At 40.9% G+C, this 26,822-nt stretch overlaps 2 protein-coding genes and 1 long non-coding RNA gene across 3 annotated transcripts in view; 2 read left to right on the forward strand and 1 right to left on the reverse strand.

The window, feature by feature from the left end:
- Positions 1-10,850, forward strand: part of si:ch73-335l21.1 (insulin receptor substrate 1-B) — a 34,229-nt gene extending 23,379 nt beyond the window's left edge. The window contains exon 3 of the mRNA XM_061237116.1: positions 8,259-10,850. Coding sequence (XP_061093100.1) covers positions 8,259-8,266 — 8 coding nt within the window. The 3' untranslated portion in view covers positions 8,267-10,850. The remainder of the gene's footprint in view (positions 1-8,258) is intronic.
- Positions 10,851-13,320: 2,470 nt separating this feature from the next.
- si:ch73-335l21.2 (RING finger domain-containing protein) lies at positions 13,321-25,542 on the forward strand. The gene is made up of 2 exons (XM_061235716.1): positions 13,321-13,395; positions 24,674-25,542. The coding sequence occupies exon 2, from the start codon at positions 24,761-24,763 to the stop codon at positions 25,379-25,381; it is 621 nt and encodes a 206-aa protein (XP_061091700.1). The 5' UTR covers positions 13,321-13,395; positions 24,674-24,760; the 3' UTR covers positions 25,382-25,542.
- On the reverse strand, positions 19,000-20,527 carry LOC133124476 (uncharacterized). Its single transcript, XR_009708322.1, has 2 exons — positions 19,969-20,527; positions 19,000-19,612 (listed from the first exon to the last, which is right to left on the reverse strand). It is a non-coding gene; the product is annotated as an uncharacterized LOC133124476 (long non-coding RNA).
- Positions 25,543-26,822: the final 1,280 nt, after the last annotated feature.

Here is a 26,822-nt window from a genome sequence, read left to right on the forward strand (position 1 = left end):
TTCCTTAGTGACGCTAATGAACATGTTGTTTTCTCTCTCTGTGCATATGTGTGTTTTTTAGGGATATAGTCCTCACCCACACACTCACTCCCCCTCCCTGCCTCCCTTGTCTCTCCTCCATCTTTCTATCTCGTGCTTTAATCTTGCCCTCTCTCCTCCATTTCCTATTTTACTGGGGTCTTTCCGTCCATCTTAACCACATCGTTCTGATCCATCTTCTCTTTTGTCTTTTGATCAGTTAGTCCTTTCGCAGTCCCTCATACGCACATTTTCCCATTCCGCTCCGCTTTGAGTCACAGCCCCAAAAAGCAGTTTGAAGTGGTGTTTGTGTGGGTGACCTGAGTTAACACACGGGTCGGGTGAGGGAGAAAGACTTGAATGTCCTCATTCCTCCGGAGTATGCAGGCTGCAGATTGTCAGATGAAAAGAGCAGGGCACAGATGGGGGTGTAAATGTGAGTCAGTCAGGGTTCTGCGGTTTTCGCTGTGTGTGGCAAAGGGCCTCTCACACAGCTTCCGTTTCGGGAAACAATACCGAGTCATTCTCGCCAGTCGCAGGCAAATTATAATTTTTTTTTATTTAACATACAGATGCCCCTGTTCCGGCAGCTGGGTTTTGCTGAAGCCTTTGACACAAAGGTCTTTCCTTAAGGTGAAACTGAAATTACTGTGTCACGTCTTAGAGCCGAGCTCATGCCCTCAGGTGTTGACTTGGTTGTACTAACATTTAACTTAATGCAGTGACCACTGTAGTATACATATTTACATTTTGCTCAGACGACTGCTTAATTTTCCAAGTGACCTCAAACAGTTATTTTTTTAGGCTTGCACATTCTGAATCTTTCTACAGCAACCCAGCAGCTGTGCCTCTGCTCACGATATGAACCCTCAATGCCAAAGCTCTCTCTGTTACTGATTTCACACTGCTGTCCACTGGTGATGATGTGGCCGTGTGTGTGAGTGTTTGTGTGTGATGATGTATTGTAAAGTAAAAGCTCAGTGCTGGTTGGGCCAGGGATCTTTTAAAGTTTTAAAAGCCCTTTTCATTTTTCAGCAGTTACAGGTATAGTCTTTACATTCCCAGTGTTGCATGTGGGCTATCATTGGACATGTGACATTTTTTAAATTTTTATTGTATATATATTTTTTATTTATTTATTTGTTTATTTTTTGTGCACTGATATGATCTGGTCTCATATAGTTGGCCTTGGGGAGTTCTTGGTTTTTAAATCTGAGAAATGTCAGGGTGAGGTCTGTCCTATTATCCCCCACAAGGGTTTGCAGCACTGTTTTTCCCCTGGCCTTGCACATTCATTCTGTGAATGCCCCAGCCTCCCCTCGAGCCCCAGCCCCATGCTAGCCCTGAGAAGAGTAATGACTCCTCCACGGAAATAATTCTCTGTGTGTTTTTCCGCCTGAACACTGTGCTGTTCTCTAACTGGGTTTGTCTATAAAGAGCTTATCGCCAGCGGGTGTTCAGAGAGTAAAGCTGATTAAAGTCCAGTAATGATCCATTTCTCACACAGGGTGGTGTGTGTGTGTGTGTGTGTGTTTGTTGGGGGGAGGGGTTGGGGTCAGAGCGGCATGTAGAAGTCAGAGTTCAGCCAAGTTTTAAATTAAGGTGGTGGATGGAGGTGACATGGCTAATCATACAATCATTCAATCATACATAATACACAGGTACTTTTGATGGTACTTCTGAGCCGGTTTCACAGAGACAATTCAGCAAAACTTCCCCCCTCTCGGAAGATAAGTTGTCAATCACCTAATATGAATTGCCTACTGGCTGCTGGGAGAATTGCAGTGCAATTCAGCAAGGTGTGTTATAGTTTTTGTGGATTTCCCATGGTGAAAATATGGAACGGAAAAAATGGGTATGGCACATTTAAATAATTGCTGCGAATGATTAGTGTCACATTCAAAAAGACAAGCAAGCCATTGAACATTAAATCTGTCTCCCTGTAGCTTACACGGCCGTTGCAGACCAGACACCTTATGGACTGGTGGAGCTGCTCTTGGCCAATGAGTCAGGCAATAGCTTAGCAACAGAAAGTCACCCACCCAGGATTTCATTCCTGTAGGTCCCTGCATGGTACTGCGCTGAGAGCGAGGGTTTTGGCTGGATGCGCCACCTGGGAGCCCACACAGCGGTTTCTCTTATTATTTATTGTGTTCTGACTACCTCTTCCTGGCACTTAGGGCCCTTCTGCGCAATGAGCTCTGAAGGAAAGTGATTATATTGAGTGTCCATGTGCTTTAATCGCAAACTCGTTTAATGAATGCCTGGCTCGGTCACAGTCTAAACACCTCGGTTCCCCTCATTATAAAACACCTGAATATTATAAGAGGTTTGTGCAGGAGGAATGTTGTTGACTATTAGCTGTTTATTTCTCAGAAAAGCTATGAAGAACAGGATCAATTGTGTAACACTGGATGAGAGTGGAGTGGTCTGCAATTAACGTCAGTCACACAATGTTCTCTTTGGCGGTGGTAGACGGACAGAGAGGCTAATCTTTGATGCATTAGCGGTTATAAAAGCCTTGACTCATGCTGGGGGGGAGAGGTAGAGCTCCATACTCACTCATTAACAGTTCCAAGTGGAAATTAGGCTTGAAGGAGTTAAGGATGACCTTTATGTCCAGTGGGTTTTGGAACAAGTGTGGCCTTCGGCTATGTTTTACTGTCTCCGAAGATCCTCCGAGATGCAGCCAGGGTTGAGCCTCCATGCTGATGAGAGATCGATAGGGTACTGGGAAGCAAAAAACGCAGCTGCACTGCAGTTCAGTTGGTAAAGATCTCCACGCTGCGATGAACATTTTACAGAGATATTGAGATTATGTTTATATGGTGTTCATTTGCATATGTTTTGCAAATATGAGTTTGGGATTAAAATAGTCTTTTCTAATGCTGCAGCTTTGTATCAAATTAATTGATATGAGAATTTATTTCTATAATTGGTTCACAAAAAAGAAAACGGTTGATCCCGAAGTGATTTGAAAGTGCGAACATGGGAAGTTAAATATATTCAATGAAAATACAGAGCAAGTTAGCTTCTAATTTTGTGTGTCCGGTTGATTTCTTAGATTTTATCGGCAAAATGGGATTAATCGGTGTGTTGAAAAAATAAGAGAGCGATTCTATGAAGTGATTTATCCTTATCCGGTGTGTGTGGTTTTCTTGTCACTGCTGGTGCCACTCGGCTGTAGAGGCAGAGAGATGGGAACATAATCGCTTCCCCAGTTTAAAAACGGCAGCGGCACCCTGACATGCTTTACGACCCGCCTTCAGCTACTTTTATTACCCCTCTGACCAGAAGGTCCGGAGGGTTCCTCCTCCGCTCCTGCCACAGCAACACGAGAGACAGAGCTCTCTCCCCTGCTCACGCTCCGCGTACAGACCCACAGCGCCAGCCGCTGTCACCCCCCCCCCCCCAGGTCTCTGCAGAGACAAAACCCTTTTTAATTACGGGAGAGGGGCGAGAAACGTCAAACTGCGAAACTGCTTGGGAGCCATTAACAGCAGGAGGAGGAAGAGGAGGAGAGCTGGAGGAGAGGAGGACTCTGCGTGCGGAGACAAGAAGAAGGAAGGCCCTGTTCTGCCTCGCAGCCCCAGCTCATAAATAAATATTTGCGGTGTCATGTACGGCGAGCCTGGCTGCCGGCCGTGGCCCCTGCGTAGATTCACAGAAGCGCCCTCCTGTGAATTAAGGGACTAAGGTTACTGACAGTAATGTAAAACTGCTGGAGGTAGTCCTTGCCCATGTTGCGCTCTATTAATAATTGGCTATTTTATCAGCAGATGTGAATGCACACGAGCCGTGTGACGAGGCAGACTGACAGGTGGACACGGGAAGGAGGGCGTACGCACTGGGATTTTTTTTTTTTTTTTTCTGTGCTGTGCTGTATATTTCCAAATGTTTGGTCTGCTTTCAGTTGATTTTTTCAAAATTGCTCAAGTTTGTCTCCCTTTGGCAGTGGCCCACATGAATGATATTTGCCAGTTAAAGTCCCAAAAGTTGCAAAACAGTAGCTGCAAGAGTGGAAATATCTATATATATTTTCTTTGATGTTACAGTGTGGAGAATATAATACTAAATATTGGCAGTTAATGTCATGCGGTTATGCAATATCAGTGTTGTATTAGCACGGGTGCACTTGGGTTCTGTGCTTTCTCCATAGCCAGTCCTGTGCGCTGGAACTGCATGTGGAACATTCTGGAAGTTTGTGTGACTGTTTTGGCAGTGAGTGGCAGAGCGATGCAGGCAGCTGAGTCAGCAGAGGAAAACGAGTTGCGGAGGAGCTGCCGCGAGCCCCTGTGTTTGATTTGGGATCCTTCTTTTAACATTTATCCCCTCACCCTTTGGTCCCCTTGGCTTGGCTGCTTCAGTCTGTGTTGTGGTGCAGAATGTCCTGGGATCCCCGGCCACAAGAGTACGGTCACGTCCAGAATTATTGCCGCCCATTATAAAACCATAGACTGTAGAAAACAAATAACACCGTTATTGTGTTGTCATTTTCACATGTGGAAGATATCACATTTTTCACGTCATCAATTTATTTTCAGAGCTAGGTTTCAAATTATTGATATCCGTGTGATCAGTACTTGGTGTAGCATCCCCTGGAAAGGATAATATGACGCAGTCTTCTCCTGTAATGTTTGATAAGGTTGGAGAACACATTTGGAGGGATTTTGAACGACAAATTCTTACTTTAGGTTTATGCTTATGGACTGCCATCTTTAATTCAGACCACAGATTTTGATGGGATGTAAGTTCAGAGACTGCAATGGCCACTTGCAATACATTCATTTTGTTTTCACAGAACCATTACTGTGTCAATTGTGAGGTATGTTTGGTGTTGTTGTCTTGTTGGTAGGTGCACAGATGGTCGAGTCCCAACCTCCTGCCAGAGGCAGCCAGAAATATGGCAAAAATTTCCTGCTGCTTGGAATTAATTCCAGCATTGATCTTAAAAAAAACCTCTAGACCACTGGCAGCAAAACATAATTGATCCACCACAACATATTTGACTGTAGATGTTAATATTCCAACGGTGTAGATTGACAAAAAAATGCTTTGCCTATATCACCCGTCCCTAGTTATGATTCCAGTGATGTATTGCATCAAGTCCTGATTATTGTATAAGTTGCTTTCGGTAATGGCTTTCTTCACACAACCTTTCCAAAGACCCTGCTGGTGTAGATGTGGTGTTTTATGCTTGGTTTTGAGACTTTTTGGCCCTAAGATGCAACTGAACTATGCGTTTCTGGAACAGGGTTTCTGCTTGTCCTCCACTGTTTGTGGGGATAACATGTACTTGTGAACTTGCCAGGAAGAAGATGCAACTGTTTCAGTTGTTTGAAACTTTTTGATCATTGCTCTGTTTCTGTATGTTTTGTTCCCATTACCTGGTTTGTGTAGGTCAACCATCTCTCTGTTCATTTGACTATCCTTTGGCTTTCCCTGTGGTGATGGATGAGAGGGATTTTTTCCAAATATTAAATATTACCTACAATTGTAAAATACAAGTAGGTAAAATTGCACCCCAAGCCATGCATTTAATAATTAATTTAGTAAAATGTGCTTGCAAGTACCCAAATACTATTTTTGTATGGTTCAAGATACATCTTGGAAATTAAAGAACAAAATGTACATCCACTCTACCTGTATTTCTGAGTGAGGTATTACTATAATTGTGGAGAAGTTTTACTCAATGAAGTGCATATGATTAAAGAATCATTTTGATCTCTCTCACACACCCACATACAGGCAGACAGATGTGCCTTCCCTACCAATTTCACAAACCTGTAGTACTAGCTCCCTCATTCTCTCTCTGTTCCCTGCCCTGCTTTCCCAATTCCCCATTTCTCTGCTGCAGGCAGGCCTATTGCGAAAGCCTCTTGGATCACCGTGTGTGTGTGTGTGTGTGTGTGTGTGTTCGGCACCATGGTGTGAGTGTGTGTCAAGCAGGACTGTGCCAAGACTGCAGTTGCCTCACTCTGGTGTAAATTTTGTACATCTTTTTGCCCCACAGCACATGCTCTTGCACACACTCACATATACCCTCTATGTCACACATACACACACACTTTAAAAAAAAAAAGGAAGAGCATTACATAATTTGCCATATGCCTTCAGACAGCAGAATAAGTTACAGAGAAAAGGCTGAAGGGCTGGATGACTGGCAGACAGTGTTGCACTGCTTGGTGCAACACCAATGGTAAAAATGCACAGTTACACATCGACACAAGCACAGTGGCCATTTTGGCTCTGCTGTGCACACGGAGGTGTTAGAACTGGCTGCCAGATGGAGAAGAAAAAGTCATATTGTGGTGCCAATCCTGCCATTGTGCGCCTAGATGAAGGCATGAAACCAAAATGTTGCATGTCTTTTTGCATATTTCCTTTTTTAAATTTTTCTTACAAAATGGTTTGGTTTTTTTTTGGGTTTTTTTACTCTTAAGATTGTTTCATCCTAACAAACAAAAAATGACAGATTTAATGTAGTGACAGCCAATCACACCCAGATCTTTGCCACGTCTGGGTGTGTGTTCCGAGTGTATCATTCTGTCACTCAGCCTCTGCTCTTTCTCTCCTTCACACTGAATTGTGAATGTCTCTATATCCCATCACACTCTGTGAGTCTGTTAGTGTGTCTATCTGTATGTCTCTCTCTGTGTCTGTGTCTGTGTCTGTCTGTATTTATCTGTATGTGTCTGTGTGGGTCTGTGTGCACTGTGTGTGGAAATGCGTACAGCTTTTTGAGGCTAGATGCAGCCCTGGGTACAGGCTGTGCCAGGGAAGCTAAATATAGCAGTTTGAAAGGGAGGGCAGAAAAGAGAAAATGGAGAGACACTTTTTGACAAGTAGAGGGAGGGTGAGTGAATGGTTTTTTGCCACCTACTTCCTTTTCTGTTTTAGTTATTAAAGGTTAATTTGTGTGCCTATCACACAAAGACTATTGCTGTCCAAGCAGTGGGACAGAAGTGAATTTCCAAAATGTTTCTCCTGTGAAATCCTTTGCACAACCTCAGTAAATCTAAGCCTTTCAGGTGATGTAAGGCTCTGGTGGTCTGTTGCATATTCTACTCTTTCCTGTCGCCTAAATAAGTCTATTTCTTGTTTTGGCGTCTGCACAGGAGGTAGCAAAACAGTGCTGTGTTTGTCTGTAAGTTTGGAAACGTGACAACATGACACTTTTTAATTGCGCTTTTTTGAATTTCACTTATGTCCACTTATCCTGTGTTGCATCGCATCACAATCGGCCAGGAAACAAAGCCTGTTCCAAAACCAAAACACTCTTTGAAAAGGGAACAAAGGAAAAGCTTAATATGGTGGGAGTAATGTTAGAGTCCGCAATATCTCCACCCTTGCATTAAGAAGACTCGTGTGGCTGGCATGAACTCACCCGCTGCATATGGCCTCACATGCCCTCTCTCTTCCCCTCTCTCTCTCTTCTCTCTCTTCCCCTCTCTCTCACTCTTCTCTCTCTTCCCCTCTCTCTCTCTTCTCTCTCTTTCCCTCTCTCTTCCCCTCTCACTCTTCTCTCTTCCCCTCTCTTTCCCTCTCTCACTCTTCTCTCTCTTCCCCTCTCTCTTGTTCTTCTCTCTCTCCCCCTCTCTCTCACTCTCTTTCCCTCTCTCTTTCCCTCTCTCACTCTTCTCTCTCTTCCCTTCTCTCTCTTCTCTCTTCCCCTCTCTCTCACACTCTCTTTCTCTCTCTCTTTCCCTCTCTCTCACTCTTCTTTCCCTCGCTCTTGTTCTTCTCTCGCTTTCTCACTCACTCTTTTCTTTCTCACTGTGTCACTGTCTATCTTCCTCTCTATTGCTCTCTGTCCCTCTTGCCCTCTTTCTCTTGGTCTCTCACTTTCATCCTCTCTGTTGCTTTCTACCTCTTATCTCTTTCTTCTGTCTTTCTCTCTCTCTCTCTCTCTCTCTCTCTCTCTCTCTCAGTGGTCTCGAAGTGTAGCTAACTGTTTTGGGCTTTGTTGTGTATGCACCCATCTTGCACACTTTGTACCCTCATTGCCTTGGCGAGGCGCTCGTGATGAGAGAACAATCCCATACAGCAGCCCTAAATAACAAATACACTGATAAGGGTGAGAACATGGATTTATATATCCTTTGGTAAGGTTGACCCGTTCCCTTCAGGGCCAGAGGCTGACGTCTTTCTCCCGAAATCTCTCTCCATTTTCCCACATTCACGCCATTTTCATTATTGTTTCATGCGTTCCGCTCAGAGCTCTTTTCCCGTCTTTGCAGAATGCTGACGTCTCTCCCCCTGCTTTGGAATGGCGAGGAGGAGAACTTCGAGGAATCTCCGCGTCTTCGTCCAGCCAGCGGTGGAGCTGGAAGACGACGGGCTGGCATCTCGGACCCGGAGGAGCTGGACGGGCCCCAGAAGCACTTTCAGAATGCTGACTTGACTTTTTTTTTCTTTTTTTTTTTGCTTTCAGTCATTTGGTTCCCACAGCCAATGGGAGTGCATGCCAAAAGACTTGATTTAGATTGCACAGCAAGTGGGGGCCCTTTAGCCAATCAGAATAGGCTATCAAGACTGCCAACCAAGAGCCAATAATATCATCAAACAACTAAGACAAACAAAATAAAGAGGAAAGAAGTGTGAATTAATCTGGAATAAAGGATAAATGGATAAATAATAGTGGATAAAGAAAATATATACTGTAATTATGGCATCTAAATATAAATTAATTAACTTTTTTAAAAAGTGCCTCATTTTTGATTGTAGCCATTTTTTAAAAGAAAAATATGTATCACAAGTTGGTATGATAAAAAAGCATATTTGTGTTTTTGTGCTCGTTTTATAGTAAAACTATGGTGAAGACATTAAAAACACAAAAAGTAATGTAAGTAATGACAATGATAATCCAATGGCCTTATTGTGTTATAAGCGTTTAAAGAGTAGCCTCTTTTCACTTTACACTGTGCCTGCTGCTGGCTGACTGCTGTCACTCACTCTGCCCTACACCGTGTAGCTCTCCGCCTTAGACGCTATACAGCATCATACACACCCTTTCAGGTACAGGCTCCGGCTCACACACCAAGGAGTGGTGTATGCCTCTGTAAGGTAATCATAAAAACTGACACACTAGTACGCATTCAAGTATATTGTATGTAGTGCTCTGCATGCAATGACACCTTTATTCTTATACAAATACTCTTTCACAAACACTTGGTCTGGTCCCCACTAGTCTACATTGACCAGAACAATTAGACCTCGGTGATGATGAACCTTTTCATGGTCGGTCATCACAAAGACGCTGACATGGATCACTGAAATAGACCTGATTGGATGGGATTGGCGCGATCGATCTCGTTAAAAGATTAGGACAGGTATAGCTCTCTCAATCCCTGTGTGTGCAAAACCTGTAAGTGTCACCATGGAAGGTCAGCCTGGATCGCCGCTAGGGCCCCTGTCTGTGTATATGATCCTCAGGTGAAATGAACGTACCTCCCCCTACATCCAGGGTAGAACCAAAGTGGTAGCAGTGTCAGGTCTCTTCTTCTCTCTCTTTCACACTGTAGAGAAAGCTCGCTTTACACGCTGTAGCTATGCATCAGCAAAAACACTCAAGTGCCTGTCTGTCAATCCCTTTTTATTCCCTGTTCAGCAGTCTGCAGTATTCGTGCAGAGGAGTTCCTCCTGCTTATATATAGTATTTTTTTGTCTCTCTTTAGCGGATGTACAATTGTGTAGCAGTACTCTTGCCCCCGTGCTGTTGCTTGATAAAGCAGACCCATTCTAGGTCTGGACTTCACTGACTTGCTCACTGTGGGGGGGGAAGCACTTTTTCCCTTTTGAAAAGACATTGTGTTAATGGCAATCGTGCCAAAATACTATGTTGCTTGCACACAGACCTTTACTTGTAAGTTTACACTGCAGATGTGAATTACAGAGTCTCTTTTTCTATAATAAAGTAGTCTGCTATAATGCAGGAAATGTATAGTGTTTTTTTGGGGGGGTTTTCATAAACAGTTAAGGAGACACTCTTTCCCCGTAATCCTCCCTCTGGTTTTCACATGGGACGGGTGTGTTTTAGGACTGCCTCTGAGAAGATTCAACCCTGACTAACTTGAAGGTTAATATTTAGATTTCTAATCGATCAGTATTCCAGTTCTTTTGGTTTGATCTGAACAATGAAAGAATATAGCAGTGGGGAAATACCGATAAGGACGTTGTATGTATATCTGTTTGTTTTTTTTTGTTTCGTTTTTTTGTAAATATTTTGTGTCTATCAATCTGTATTGCCAGAGTCAATTAAGTGAACAGATTGTAATGTGATTGGTTGGTGAGTGCTATTATAAGGTGGCTTTTAACTGCTTATCGTGTACAGTTGGTGATTGGTGGCCCAAATCTCACTTTGTATTTTTTGGTGTAGATGGTTGTAATTGTAACAAGGATGTACTGTACTGCCAACATAACATTTTAAGCAATTATTAGAAGAATTAAATGATCATATTCAGTTGAGAAAAGGGTAGCAAGGAGGGATTCTGTTCATACAAGATGCGCAATAAACCTGCACTATCGCTGATACGCCGTCTGCAATTATGAGGTTGGAGTGTCAACGTTACAGTCGTAAAATCAACCATTTCCATGCTGAAGGAGAAAGAGCAGTGTAATAATATAGCTATTAATAATGATAATGAAGAGAATGATGTTTTGGTAATGGGTATATATGCTCTAAGTTGCTGTATTTTCTTGTATAGAATAGAAGTTATTGGATGGGGAGGCTTTTTTCCTGCTTACGTGGATTGTTGAAAATGCAAGGTTATGATACTTGCCTGTGATGTAGAAAATGTCACTGTTGCTTGAAAAACGAAATGAAGCAAAGAAAAAATGGACAGTTAAATGGTGTGTTTGTGTTTTTATTTCATACGTATCACCTGTGGACGTTACAAGAGTGAAATGGGCCGACAAAGAGGCCAGTCTTATTGCACATTGCGCTCATTACACATTACACATGTGCTCCGGATCACTTTTCTGAAAAGCAAATCTATCAGGAGTTTAGAAAATGCTTAAACTGTAGTTTATAGCAATGTTGAGATTGTGAGCGCAGGCACAAGCACTAAGCTGCTGTGTGGAAAATGGCCCGTCTCGGGAGAGCGAGGTAACTCTGTTTTCGCGGCACACTGCAGGTAGGCACAGATGGCTCGGTAACTGAATCCAGTTCTTGTTTGTATAAATGGGAATGAGGTACATTAACACCTGTGAATCGAGGCCTACACCAGCCCCTATCTGCATGGGAATGAAAGCAACACTAAGCTCTGCACCGTGTCACATTCTGCTGTTGCCCTGAGGGGTGGGAGGATCCTGCAGCTGCTCTCCAGGTTGTAGTGAATGTGAATACCTGGAACACACACACACGTGCACACATAACAATTTGTGACAGGTTCTAGGAAATTGGGTATTTGGGTAGGGGCAGGTTGACTGGGGCGGAGTAAAGAGTCCTTCTTTGCTTGTGCTTTGCATACTGCCATGTAGACATATTGCATTCCTGCTGTCTTGCAATGGCATAGCTGCAATGCTGTTCTGAAAGCTTTGTGCAAAACCATCACAGTTCTGAAGCTCCATGGGATGGTGTAATAGTGCCTGAGCCTCTGTCACACGTGCACTGGTGCCTTGAGCTCAGATAAGCGCAAACATGCAGTCGCCTCCAGCCAAAGGGGACTGGGGCCCTGCTTTTTAAATGGTCACCATGGAGACACACAGCATTTCTACCACGCTCTAAAGCTGGGAGTACAGAACTGTGTTTTTGGGACAGAGCCAAGGTAAAGGACACAAAGAAGAGATGATGATGTCACAGACCTGCAGGCTGGGAGGTCTCTTGCCAACAGAGGTGGGAAAGGAGGAAGAGGAAACATTGACTTTGGAAATAAATTAATAATAAAAAAACTGGCAGTTTAACTTCTATGCCTCAGATCTATAGCTAGAGTGGTCATAGCATCAAGGGCTGCATAGTGAATGTCTATGAACTCGCCACCAAGATCCAATGCACTGGGGTTAGTGCAAACAATTACATAATAACAAACAAATGATGGACAGACACAGATAGTATTCCATGCTGAATAAATGAAAATGGGAATTAAATAAATTGAAGTCCAAGAGAAAAAGACACATGAAGGGGAAGGGAAATAATAATACATTATTATTCAATGCAAGCATGGGAAAATACATGGAGCTGAAAGGCGTGTTTATATTCACAAGTGTATCCATAATACTTTCCCTACCTCCAAATGTTTATTGTGTCTCCAAATCTGACACATACATGCACTATAAGGCATTGGCCATTCACACTTCAGCTTGCTGGCAATCATACAGGAAGTCTTCCATCTTTATTGCTTCCTTTTTAGCACAAGCTGGCAGGAAGCCCATTCTGTGTGTGACACGGAAATAACTCCCCTCTTGTCCCAAAAGCACACAAAGACAGATACACATACACACACACACACACACATACAGTGTGCATCACTTTTTTCTGTATTCTCATCTCACATTTAAAATATGAATTGAAAAAAAGCTAATGAGTTCAAGTGTGTATACTACTCAAACTAAGCTATTTTCTCTTTTTCTTGGCTTTGTATGGATCGAAAGTTGTTGGAATATGAAATAGAAATCCTACAAAGACGTTAGTATTTTTTTGCATAGTTTTAGCCCTGCTGTACCCCCTCCTTCCCCTCCCCTTCTCCAGAGTCGACTGAGAAAAACAAAAAGGCTTTCTCCCTCCCCCTCTCCCCCCTTCAGTGACGTGTTCAGTCTTGTGGCTGGGCCTGGGAGACACAAGTGAAATGTAACATGTTTACTCATTTGTGCATTTATTTTGCTCTGTGCAGTGTATGCCTTGCTGTAATAGAATCAGAGCTTGAGTTAGAAGACAGAAAATGAAGCACTGAAAGACATTTTTGCAGGGTGTAGGGGTATGCTGGGAGGGGGGGCAGGGGCGTGGAGAGGGAGAGCGTGAGGGAGGGACTAGATGACTTAAGGGCCTCTGTAGTTTATTTTTCTTGAGAACTCCTTGAAAGCCACAGACACATGGTACACAATCTCCCTCTTCAGACACTTTGAGGGAAAGAAGTAGGCAATGTGTGAAAAAACGAGAGAGCAAAAGTGGGCTTATAAACAGAGGTAAAAGAGGGCTAGTAATTAGTCTTCAGAGAATAAATAACAGAACACTTGTTACAAAAATAGACTGTTTTTATGTGGAGACATTCAAGAAATTGGGCTGTCCCATTTTCTGTGGGGGGGGGGGAGCTCTACGTGGATACAGTTTACACATGATTGGCATATCCTTGAGCTTTTTCATGTGTTTGGCCTCCTGCAACCCTGGCGTGACAGTTGAGGACAAGTAGAAGACTGGTGTGGCTCCCGAGATGGGAAAAGGTTAGGAGTCATCTTGTATGAATGAGGCATTTTCTGTGTTCTCAATGGGGCAGGGGCTCTAGACACAAGCTTGAATCCTTGTGAAAGACATGCTTGAACTATTTCAGCTGTGAATTAGAACCATTAGATTTGTATTAATGTGCATATTTATAGTTATTTACAATATTTTGACTGAAGCAAGTAATTGCTACAAATACATTGTAAAGTATGGTTACAATGGTTGAAAATGTTCGTTTCTTGTTTTTTTGGAAACTATGTAAATCCGACACACATCTATAAACTTTGGTAAAATAGTGTAACAATATTGTAATTCAAAAATTATTAATTGAATTCAGCTTTTTTTAATTCTTGGAAATATTTCCTTTTCCACGTTTTTTTCCAAATGGTGCTCGATGCAGCTGCATCGAGCAGCTACTCCTGCATCGAGCAGCTACTCTTTTTCCCCCAAACGTTTACCTAACCTGACGCCTCGTGGCGAACAGTTTTATGTGGATTTTGAGCGACATCTAGTGGTAGAACTAACGATATAAAGTTTACTCCGATTCCGATTTCAACATTCGAAATCAGAACACTCCACTATATGTAGCCCTTGTTTTTCGAATGTTGAAATGCATTGTTTTAAATTGTTTTAAACATAATTTTATGACTGTTAGCAGTGGCAGCAAATGAGAATTGTAATAGGTGGGGCTGCTCATATTCAGTGCTGTGAGAACCATTATCTCCAACACTTGGAACAGTGCTGAATCTTCCCAGGAGTGGCTGTCCTGCCAAAATCTCTCCAAGGCCACAGCAACAGCTCATCCAGGAAGTCACAAAGATCCCAGAAGGACATGCAAAGAACTGCAGGCCCCTCTAGCCTCAGTTTAGGTCAGTGCCCATGACTCTATAATAAGACAAAATGTGAGCTTGTCTCACATTTGCAAAAAAAATAAAAATACAACACTTCACAGGATATCATACCAACAGTAAAACACAGTGGTTGTAGTATGATGGGGTGGGGATTATTTGTTATCTCAGGACCTGGACAACATTCCAAAAACACTGGGATACATTCACTCTCACAATTCAGAAATGTAATAAATAGACAATATAAAATAATATCTCTGTTGTTGCATTTGTTACATTGCAATCTTACTGTAAACTAGGTATAATTAATATTTCTGAATAAACAAGTTGACTCAGACATGATGAAGTCAGGATATGGACATTCTCATGGAGACAGCACTTGCTTATTACTGTGGGGTGTACATTCAATAAGAGTACTTTTAGCCACATTCTGTTTGAATCCTGTGAATACTCTTAGCTCAAGAAAATGCTAGAGAAAGTAAAGGTTGCAGATAACCCCAAGACTTTCAACCTGAATGACTGGTCACTGTGAACTATGAACAACATCACCTTAGGCTTCCTGAGACCTGGAATTAACTTTTAAATCCGGTTATTAAGCAATGTTTTCATAGCTGCTTTTGCTATCATAGCAATAACACATCGTATCATAACTTATGCATGGAGTTGATTTTCAACATTTTTGTTTGGTCTCATGTGTCGCATTTGCTCTCCTGAATATTGTTTTACATATTACATTATGTACATACAGGTATAAACACTAGAGACAACAGTAGTTTATCATGTTGATTTTAACTGGTTAACACAAAGCAGACCTTTGTGTAATCTTAGTATTAGTATAAGTTATAATGAACATGATAAACTATTGTTTTCTAATTTGTTTTATTTGTTCTAATGGATCTTGTTTTCCTGATTAAATGATGTGCATCTAAAAACAGCCATAGTTTATCATGTTGATTATAACTGGATGATGCTATGATAAGCAGTTTATCAATTTATGTACAGTACAGACACAGCCCATCCCTGATATTCTTCCATATTTCATTACATTGCAGGCACTTGGCAGATGGTCTTAGTTAAAGTGATAGTGGAGAACATTGGTGTTATTTTCAGGAATACAAAAATGTGATATCATCAAGAAGGGCAGAGGCTCATTTATAATGATCTACTATGAATTGCTTGTATCCTATTCAAATTGCAAAACGGTATACAGAATGGGACATGGGTATGATTGTTTTGTGTTGTGATTTTCTGCCCATTGTTGTGAAGGAATACACATGCTTATTCAAATGGATGTCAAGCTCTGCACATAATTATATAAGACATAATTGCACATATGGTTGGACTGAGGCAATGTGGCAATAATTATATATTTGAGAGGTGGGGGAGACCTATGATGAAGTAACAGTAACTAAGCTGCCATTTTTAGGCTCTCTCATAGTTATATGGATGTGTGTGTGTGTGTGTGTGTGTGTGCATGCGTGCACGTGTATGCACATGTATATTTTTGGACATGGATATTTAGACATTTTTTCCGCTTAGCATCTGCCACTGCTGAATACACAAATAAGTGACTATTGTAAGTCATGACAATAATATAAGCACTGACTCTCGGATGAGGCTATATCAGGTAGTACACTTTTGTGCACCATTCAACCAGTGCCATCAATCAGGATGTCACTGCCAAATGATTTAGTGTAACTGACATGGCTGACACGCCCTTGGGTTTTCCAGTTGCTTAGATACGCACATAATGGCAGCCGAACAACAGTTTACTGAATCACTCAATGTCAGCTTTTCAGCTCCCCAGTGCTCTTCCCTTCTAAAGAAAGGCAATATCCAAAATTCAGTTTATTCAGAGACACATAACATTTTGCATTCTGAGGGCCATTGCCACTTACCTCATAGAAAGTTGTACTTGTAATTGTTTATTTTCCTCTAATTAAGCTCTGTTCATATTCCAATGCATTAATATTGATAGATACATGTCATCAGCCCACATAACGGAATAACATTTGGAAAAAATGTTTAAATTTTACTTAAATACTGCATGTAGGCCTCAAACAAAAATAATCCAAGTAAGACCAAAGTAGACTTAGGAAAGAGAGTTGGAGCACACTTAAAAACAACAGGCAGAGAATATTGTTATTATGATCAGACTTTAATCTATTGAACAGGATAGTGTATTTTAAATACCACATGTAGGCCTATTTTTAACCCAAGAATAGATATGAACCAACAGGGGAGATTACATGCAGGAAGTGTCACAGAACAAAAATTGTCTGTTTCTTCAGTGAACGCCTCACCTTTTTATTGAGTCTTTCACACATTAATTGAAAATATTGAGGATGATGGATAAAATAATGCAATGTCAATGAAAAACTTTTTGTCAGGGAAATTGCACTCGACTACCCTTGCTGCAGTACAGTGATGCATTGCTGCATATAGCATTAGCATAGGTGCCAAAACTTACTTATTAAGTCCCAATATGTTTTATGGCCCCACCCAGAATGAATTAGACAGCTAACAATACAGAACATTTTAGGTCAGATCAATGTGACATGCACACAGGCCAGTGCACAGTTTGGCGTCATTACTGTCTATGTGTGGGGGGGGGATTACACGTGCACATGTGTGACCAATTTCATGCCACTGCTGAATATTACAGACATAAATGGTTTCAACACTTAAGTAGAAACTAAATTTTAAATATGGTTGGCAATTATAATTGTTCAAATCAGTTGTTAAAATGAAATAAGTTAACAACATGCTGTAAACCTGCAACCATTTATCTAACAGATGTGGATACCAGTTTGATTTATGTCATTTTAATGTAATTGAGCACATCCCATAATGAAATTGTACCGCATGAAAATACGTGACTCCCATCAGCACTTTAAAATGTGCATTCGAGACTGGACAGATAGACCCATAACCTTCAGTGATGGGTCTACTGCAGACAAAGGATGAGACCTCTGTTTCTGGCAGGCAGCTCATTCTAAGTGTGATTCTGGCAAACGTCTTGCAGCATACCAGAAATGAGCTCAGAGTGTGCAGACAAGATTACAGTAATACTTGTTTCATTGATTAATACTATAATAACAACAATAATAGAATAATAACCAGGAGAATCACAAAAGTACAGGTGTCAGTCCTGGACATCCACAGAGTTGCTGGTTTCTTGGTCTGTTTCAGCTCCAGTGATTCATTTCAGTTGTTTCATTTATTCGTTTATTTGACATGGTCAATGTACTTAAATGTGCCAGTGTTTGCAAGGGAGGCTCATTTCCATCTGTAGACCTTGAGTTACATGTCTTTGAACTGTAGGAGGAAACCGGAGTGCCCAGAGGAAACCCAGGCGAACACGGCTGGAATATGCAAACTCCACACAGGGAGGATGCCTCTTGACTCTTGCGAGGCATCAGTGCTGACCCACACATCATACACCTCGTTCTCTAGGCCCTAACTGGTTGGTGGTGGAAAGGAAATCACAAATTCTTGCCAACACTGCTGCCCTCACATTTGACACAACTGCAGTCAAGGTTGGGTGGTTCAGAGGGCCTCTGCAGAATCCAGAATGTATTAATCCCATCACATCTGCTACTGCCGTTATTCTAATAAGCTCCTTTTTCTTTAAACAGACAACCAAGGTAATTTTTCTGAAAGTGTTGAGTCTGTTGTTTTCCCTTAGAGCTGCCATTTTGAGCACTAGGAGGCAGAAACATCAAACGTCTCTCTCCAGAAGTGCTGACAAATGGTACTTTTGCAAAAAAAAGGTATTTCATTTAAAAATATTTGTTTGCTAAAAAAACTGCATCACAAATGTGCCGATATTATTGTGTTGGTGAATTAGGATAATATTTCAATGCATTAATACTTGTGAAAAAAATGTGAAAAAGCTAATACTTTCTGAGGTCATGCAAACCGAGTACCATTTCAACTGTTTGGTTAAAGATGGAAGCTCTATCCACTAGAGCTTTCAACTGCCAATTGTGGTAGAATGCAACTCAACATAATTTCTCTGTAAATTATCAATGTGTAATTTTTACACTGACCAGCATTCAGCAGTCACAAGGAATGTATGACCTTTTGTGCTTCATAATTACTTATGACTGCTGTCCTCAACTCAAGACACTTATCTACAGTCTAATCAAATGTACGTCGCTCTGCATAATAGCATCTGCCAAATGCCATTAATGTAATGCATGTGCTAAACTGATGTTAAAAATGGATGCCTTCACAATCAAAGGCACACTTTCATATGTTCTTTGAAAACAAAATCAGAAATATAATGGTCCTCTGTGACCGACCAGGTCTGAGTCACATTGCTTCACCATGTTAGACACATGAAGATAATTACAGTGGCAGTTAAAGCCAAAACTTGACCAAGTAAATTGATCATTGGTCTGTTCTAATCATTGTTTTCATTCCACTTTATTAATAGAATGTTATTTTAAATTTTTTTTCCATTAATTCAGCTTTTATCTGCCAAGGAAGAGGATAATTGCCTGAAAACCCTATTTATAGTTTTATTCCTAATTAGTGGTTCACTGCTATTCCAACACTGCTATTCCCCAGGGACAGCAGACAGTTAATGAACCTTGCCCTGAATAGTTAATATATTATTAAACCGGTGCCTAAATAAAAGTAATTTATCATGGCTGTATTGGAATGGTTTGAGGTTTTAAGACTGGGCATGTGAGGAAGGTTCTAGGGGTTCAGGCCCCTTTTTTTGGCTTGGCTCACAAAAAATTAACACAATTATTAAGAAACAACACTGAGAATTTTTATTACAAAAATCACTTCAAAAAAGAATGCATATCTTTGAAAATAAATAATAATAATAATAATAATAATAATAATAATAATAATAATAACTCAAAACATATAAGATCAAACAGAATTCAAACAACAGTCTAGGCTACTGACACATTTCAATGACAAAAAGAAATGATTTAAAAAGACTTCTTCAAGTTCACATTTTATAAAACATGAAATAATTAACTTAATGTTGTTCTTAGGAGAGCTAGTCTTCTGCTTCAATAATAAGACATTTTTAATTCTCCAAAGAACCGAAGAAGACTAGGCTACCTTCTCATGACTGAGACCAGAAATAGCTACGTCGCTGCTCGCCGAATTCACCGAGCAAATATTAATACTGTCCAAAAGCAAGAATCGGCTGTAGGCTACTCAGTCACCAGCAAGTGCGTTTTTTCAGTCCATTCTTTCCAGCCAGTGACGCCATGTATCCCGCGATTCAACATGTTAAGATCACTTCTCTTGCAAAGCGCAACGTGCGCGCACATTGTTGGGGTTTACATCATGTAGCAGGACATCAAAGCGAGGTCTCTGATATCTCCATCTGTCATGTATTCTGAATGACAAAGAAAGTTACTTAAATGGGTATAAGTTAATTTATAAGCCTTGCATTCAAAGAGAATATCTGACAATGGCAATATCGCTATAAAACTAATAAACTGTAAAGTTATTTGAGAACACGTTGAATTGGAAACACACATTTTACTCAAATAAAACTCTGTAGAGTAGCCTATTATTATGGGCCTAAGCATAGCCGAATGTATAACGACATGTTCAGTTCGCCGCATAATAATTATAGCCTAATTATTATTATGTTATTTCACGTTGGCAGTTTAATCATAAAACATGATTAAATATAGTAACGCTCATTGGTTATCAGAATAACATTTGGATAGGTGGTAGGCTGCTTACCACTTCCGCCACGCCGCGAATCTTGGTTGCTATTCCCGGTAAGTCTTCCACAGAACCGCTTCATAGATCGCCAGAGCTTGCCTTTTCTTGTTCGAGGAGGCGCAGTACTCCCCTGCACTCCCCTGTTTTTTTCAACATCCTCGTTGTCCTCGTCCTCACTCTCGGTATCCTCAGCTGAACCACTATCAAGTACTCGAGCCGCTAAGATGCGCCCTAATACACCTTCGTTTAACCGAAGCGCCAGCCGTACCCCCTCGGAACCGAGGACAGAAGAGGAGCAACGACACAGCGGACAGACAATCGCAACGTCTCCTGGACGAGCGATATTTTGGGGCGTCGAAGGCCGGGACAAAGTTACCAGACACCTTTCGCAAAACGTATGCCCACAGCTGAGTTCCCTGGGAGAACGACGACCTGTATTGTACATTCTATAGCAAATACCGCACTCGAGTTCTGAACACATTTTGCCAGCTTCTGTTCCGAAAACCGACTTCTGTGCTGCTACAGATTCCTGTAGTCGAAATTCTTGTACGCTGATTTATATACTGTAACTACTACGTTCTAGTAGGGGTGGGGCTGGGGAGGGAATTCAGTTCAGGATATGCCCAAAACCCTTGCCTACACACTCACAAACTCGATGTCGTCACCGATATTACTGCTCACAAGCACGTCTCAAACGTTGCTCAATCCTGTTACGCCCAGTCCCGCATTCTGCTATTTTAAGCTATTTTAAACAAGTACATTTGTAACATGGGCCTATTTTGAAAATACGAGTGCCATTTACTTCCACTGTAATGAAAAGGTAATTACTTACATTTCGTTTCTCAAGAAATAATTTGAAAAAAGCATTTGGAATACAAATAGGCATATATTTATACACTACTTTACCTTGATAAATATATTGAGCTAAATTAGGAAATCTTGTTTTTTGAGAACCACTGCCTAGTTATTCTTACTGAAAGGTAATTATACCCTCTTCAACTGATCATAATTTAGTTACAATGCCCAATTAAAATTATTCCCAGGAATTAGATAGGATACCAAAAAGGTAATTGCCTTCATTCAATGATGTTTCATACACTGATCAATTGACCCTCTTCTAGTAAACTTATTATTAATAATTTACCACAAATCCAAAGGTCTCTGGATGTCAACTGAACTTCTTCACTGAAGAACAGTGACAGTCTGACAGCTTAATTTGTTAGGATATCATGCAGTATGGTCAACTCTGTTTATCTTGATTGTTTTCTCACATTTGCCAAAAATAAACTCAGTGGAAATGCTTGTGTCTGACATCAAGCTTCATTCTGTACAACAACTTTAAAAAGCACATTTAACTATCCAATACCAAGATGCCTTTTAAAAAGTTTCTAATTTGCTCCAAATAATGTTGCTTAATCCTCTAATTCTTTAAAAAAAAAATAAGGCTCAAACATTGTCAATTCATTTTTTTATCGCACAACAATAACTGTTTCTTTAAGTAAATACAGTACATTTATATGAAGCTAAATTCTAAATCTTTAAGGTGTTCAAATAAAAAAAACCTTTTTTTAAAACTGTTATTACTAACTCTCCAGCATAGCACACAATGAATCTATTATTATTGATTATATAATGTTGCTAAATATTTATGTTTCAATAACAGAAGCAGATTAATCAGAAATAGTGGGCCTTGCCATGAACATTACATATATTCAGTAGCTAATATGGATTTGTATATTTGGATATAATGAACATTCTCTAAGAAAGAAGGTATAGAAAATGTCAGGATCATGTGTTATGGTTAGAAAACATCATGAGTCTTTGCATGTCTATACCATTACACTACCACCACTATTTCTGACTGTTGGTATTACATTCTAACCCTGTGTTGTCCAAAAAGTTCCAGTTTTGATGAATCTCTCAATAGAACATTATCAGAATTGGGGATCATCCAGGCGTTTTTTGGAAATGTCACAAAATGTGGCCAGAAATTATTGCAGTTTATGTTAGCTCGCCAGAGGAAGCAAGAGATAAAAAGACAGGATCAAATTGACTCTGTTTACGTCACATTGTGAACACTACAGTGACTCACTGCACTGTTGACCCCAGGAATCAATTCATTCTGAACATAGAAAATTCCATGAGATATTGAAGATTTATTCTGACCACATTGACCTTTTCTCATAATACAGCTGCTTTGAGTAGCTTTACAAGGTGTCAATCTACCAACTCTAGCAGAAGGGTATTATGATTCAGCGGAAGTTATTGTAGGATCTTTTAAGTGAGAATTACATGTTTGCCTCACTATTATTAAACATATTCAGTCATGTGTGGATGTGTCAGAGAAGTCCAGGAACAATGGAGATCTATGCAATACATTACATTTTACAGAATGTTGGTGAAGATCGAGCTATGTGAAACATATTAAACCCCGACTCAAACTGATAGACAAGACATTACACCACAAACACTATACTTTAGTTCAGTTAGGAGAATAATGCTAGGAGAATAATTTTGCCTCTATATTTATACTCATTATACTCACAATCCCAGAGGTCAGATAGTTGGTGATCATCATCTTTAACACTGGGGGGAAAGAACAGCATAGGTACATGCATTATGCATTATGCATGACTGAAAGCAAGGTGAGAATGTATGGCTGGGCGGATCCGTGAAACTGGGAATAGCCTCTGTCAGTCTTACTGGTCCTAGCGGGCTTTTTGTTTTGGGGGAGGGGGCTTCTTCATGCTATTCCCCATCCTGGTAACCCACACACAGCCAGAGAAAAAACGTCTGGGTAACCCAGCTCAACTCCCTGGGCATTGGAAGAAGCAGAGAATGGATAGGGGAGAGAGAGTGTAAAAGAGAGAGGGTGAGAGAGAGATTGCCACTTGCAGTAAAAGACTGATGAACGGAGGGTGATACTGATTTAAATTGAGTCAAACATGCAGAGAGAGGAGTCAGTGTCAGTACTGCTTTATACTGATATCTAATGTAAAACAGAAGAAGGATTGTGGGTTAGCATCTAACCAATCCAGCGGAACACTGACATTCAATTTGGCTACAGAGGCTTCTAAAGAGGTAAATACAACTTATTTGATTCCCATTATTTTGGTTATATTAATTGAATCATATCTTGAATACCATTTCAATATAATTAATTCACGAGTGTATGTGCATGTGCATGTGAGTGCGTGCGTCCTGTCTTGTACACCTCCGTGTACACACACACATGCGCGCACACACACACACACACACACACCTGAAGTTAAAACTTAGGTCATAACATTCAAATATTTGAATCCAATAATCAAGGAATTTGCATTTGGCTCACAGGTATTCGTTTTTATTCTATTTTGACGTTTATATTGGTCAGCACATTATGCGTTGTGTATGTGTGTGTGTTAGATATATGTGTATATGCCATTTGTCTCCAATCTGCTCACTGTCCTCAGAGAGTGGAGTCATATTGCCAAGCAACTACCCCAAGTAAGTGTTGCTGTTTCTGTGTCAGTAGTGGCCTGGGACTGGCAGTTCACACAAATAAACACCAGGGTATACTTTACATACACTATATTTGCAGTTGAGTTGACAGAAGTGTGCTCACACATACAATTATTACCTATCAATCTGATCAATATTATTACAGAGTCATTATATTCTACCCTCTACACTACTGTAACTCAACTTAAGTTTCATACCAATTGGTTCATTCCGCAGTTTCAAAAACTGCGTACAAAAAATAATATTATTGCATCCCATTGAATTGTGTTGTTCACTATGTACACAGTGGTGATATATCCCATTTTTGACCTACTTGATTGGTTGTCTTGGGTGGGCTTGAGGTGGAACACATAGAATTTCTGGATCTGGCTGGATCATTACAGGTAGGGACACAAGTTGATCAATACTTGAGAACATATTAAAGGTCCCATATTGTACACCTTTCTAGTGCTTCATTTCGGGTCTTTAAGGCTCAGTGATATCAATTAACCTCTGTTCTGATTGGCTGAGTAGCTCCCACAAACTGAAGTACTTGAATTTGTTCTGGCTCCAAGGTGGGCCATGCAGAAGCAAATAAGCAAATCGTTGTGATGTCATAACTTTACATTAAATGCACATTGTGTGGGTTTTGATACTTTCACAGTGTTTTTCAAATCACCTTCAACTGCTTCATAATCCATATAGCAAGGGAAGGGTCATTTTCCACAACATGGGACCTTAAGCTGAAGCTATTTGTTGTTCAAGACAAACTTTTTGTAAGTTAGTCTTCATAAGAATGTCTGAAAAATGAGTAAAAGTAAATATACATTCTTATAAATAAACGCTGACAGGCAAAGAGGGAGAACAAGGAAATACAAGTACAAACCCAGGGCAATGCAGAGAACCAGAAAAACCATGGGACACTGAAGGACAGGAAACGAGGTTACATCCTCATTGATGGTAGTGCAAACAGTTCAAAGTTCAACAAATGACCGGGAAAGTACCCAGAAATCGGAGCACGTCACATGGTTTCGGAATGCCTATTACTGTTACTGTGTCATATACTGCATTTATGACTTACTTTCAGATTGCAGAGCAACATCCTGTGAAAGAAATGTTTGTGCTGGGGAACATACTATATTGTGAATCTATGTGTTTTAAAATTCAGAGCGGTTACCTGGTCCAGATGCATAATGTAAGAGAGAGGGAAAAGGTTATGACTGTGGTCTCTTTTGCATAGCTCCAGGTCTCTACAACAGAACCACTCTAGTAATACCAGCAGTGCTCGGAGCCCCTCAGTACACCCTGCCCAGCTCTGAGTGTCTCCATGGCAGAGGTTCCAGGCGCAGTGCAGCCACCGCAGCAGGAGCAGCAGACCAGCTCTACGGAGGCAGCTGAAGTGGAATGTCCCATCTGCTACCAGGAATACAACCAGGGAGGGAAGTGCCCCCGTATGCTGGAGTGCCTGCACGTATTCTGCACCGAGTGCCTACAGAGGATCCAACTGTCGCCCATCCAGCCTCCGGATCCCCACAGCCCCCCATCAATCTCCTGCCCACTGTGTCGCCACCCCACCCCCCTGGAGACTGGGGACGCTCAAGCCCTCCCCTGCAACTCTCGCATTTTGGCCCAGCTGCCTCCCCTGGCGTTCCGCATGCCGGTCTCCGTCTCCAGCCGTCTGACCACCATCACCCAGCGCGTGGTGCTGTCCCTGGACTCCCGGGACGCTCGCTTCATCATCCTGCCCACGGTGAGCCTGCGTGTGGAGCAGATGGGGACAGGGGAGGAGCAGCACCCCACCGCTCCCTCTGCTGGTGCTTTGGAGGGGCAGCAGGAGCCGGGCCGGGCCCTAGTGTGTGTTCAGCTGCTGGCCCTCATCTTCTGGATCCTCTTTGTCATGGCCTGTGTGGTGGGAGTCGTCTTTGGGCCAAACTTCTTTCGCAACTAGACCAAGGATCACAAAATGGAAAAGGCATAGTTATACTCAAATATTTCCTCCGGTGAAATTATTATTAGTTTCCTTTTGGACTCAAATCACATAGGAGAGGGTATAGCCACCTGTCTGTATTCCACATTGACCTCAATTACTGTCTGCACTGTTTACAAAAATGACCTGGAAACCCAATACCCAATAAACAGGACTGGTCATTTAATCCAAGTTCAACTTTTCCTTTTTTATTTATAAATAAGTGGAACCTGGACCAGAACACTGTTTATTGGCTGTTACAGGCATTTAAACAAGACTTTATGTGACTTCTCCGGAAGTAATTAAATCTGTCATTATTTATCTTATGTTTGCTTCTGTCTTTTTTCTCATGGTGGATGGTGATCATAACACTGATGACTGAGTTAATAAAAACAGTATGAAAGGAAAATTCAGCCACTCTTAAACCCACATGGAAAGACTGAAACATGGAAACATAAGGCAAGAACTGAGGGTGAACTGAGACTGACGAACCTGTGAAAAGTCAATAGTTTCACAGATTTTTATTGATTTTTTTACAACCTTTTTTTACAATTTCAAAGAAATGGTCTGTGTAGCAATAGGTCATACCAGCTAATTGCTTTCATTTTTGCATATATATTGATATTATGTGTGTTTCATATAGGAATTATAGTCACGCTATGTTTAAGTCACCCCATTTAATCTGTACATTTTTTTAAATCACTGCAACATTAAATATATTTGTAATGAGATTTTAAAATATCTTCTTTTTTCAAAGCAATCATAGGTGGAAGGTATCTCTCTGGAGCAAAACATGTAGGGCTGGCTCTAGTAATATAATTGTGTACTGAGATTGATGTTATTTCATTTCATCTTTCATTTTTATCAACTATGTTTTTCACATACGTGAATTTTAATTCCATGTACTTACCATGTATACCATCTAGTCAGAGCCAAACGGCCACTGCCTATTTGAAGGCACTCACTCTGAACATGTTCTCAGAAGATGAAAGGTCACAGAATAAACTTGCTAAACTTAGGTGTAGGTTACATATATGAACATGAACCATTCAGCTTACACAAACATATATATTAAACTGATGAACATCAGTCTCTGATCCATTTCACATTAATTAAATGATTCACATTCCATGTTTAATGCATGATTTATGTGCATCCTGTGTTTTAAAGAAGAATTTTAACAAGCATGCCTGGCATGTCATGCTTCCTGCATTGCAAAGGCATGCATTTCACAGCTAAACCTAAGGCTTCAGGGTGTACCAGGGAAGGTTACTGTCTATTGGATCAGTAAAGAGGCAAAGGGGTTTGATCTGGGTCCTGTATTGAAACCTCCTTCACCACAGCAGTATCACCAGCTTACAGACCCTGGCCTGAGACATTGCACATATAAGATGGGGTAAGGAATCAATACTGTACATGATTT

The sequence above is a fragment of the Conger conger genome, chromosome 3, assembly GCF_963514075.1.
Source record: "Conger conger chromosome 3, fConCon1.1, whole genome shotgun sequence".
Classification (NCBI taxonomy): Eukaryota; Metazoa; Chordata; class Actinopteri; order Anguilliformes; family Congridae; genus Conger; species Conger conger.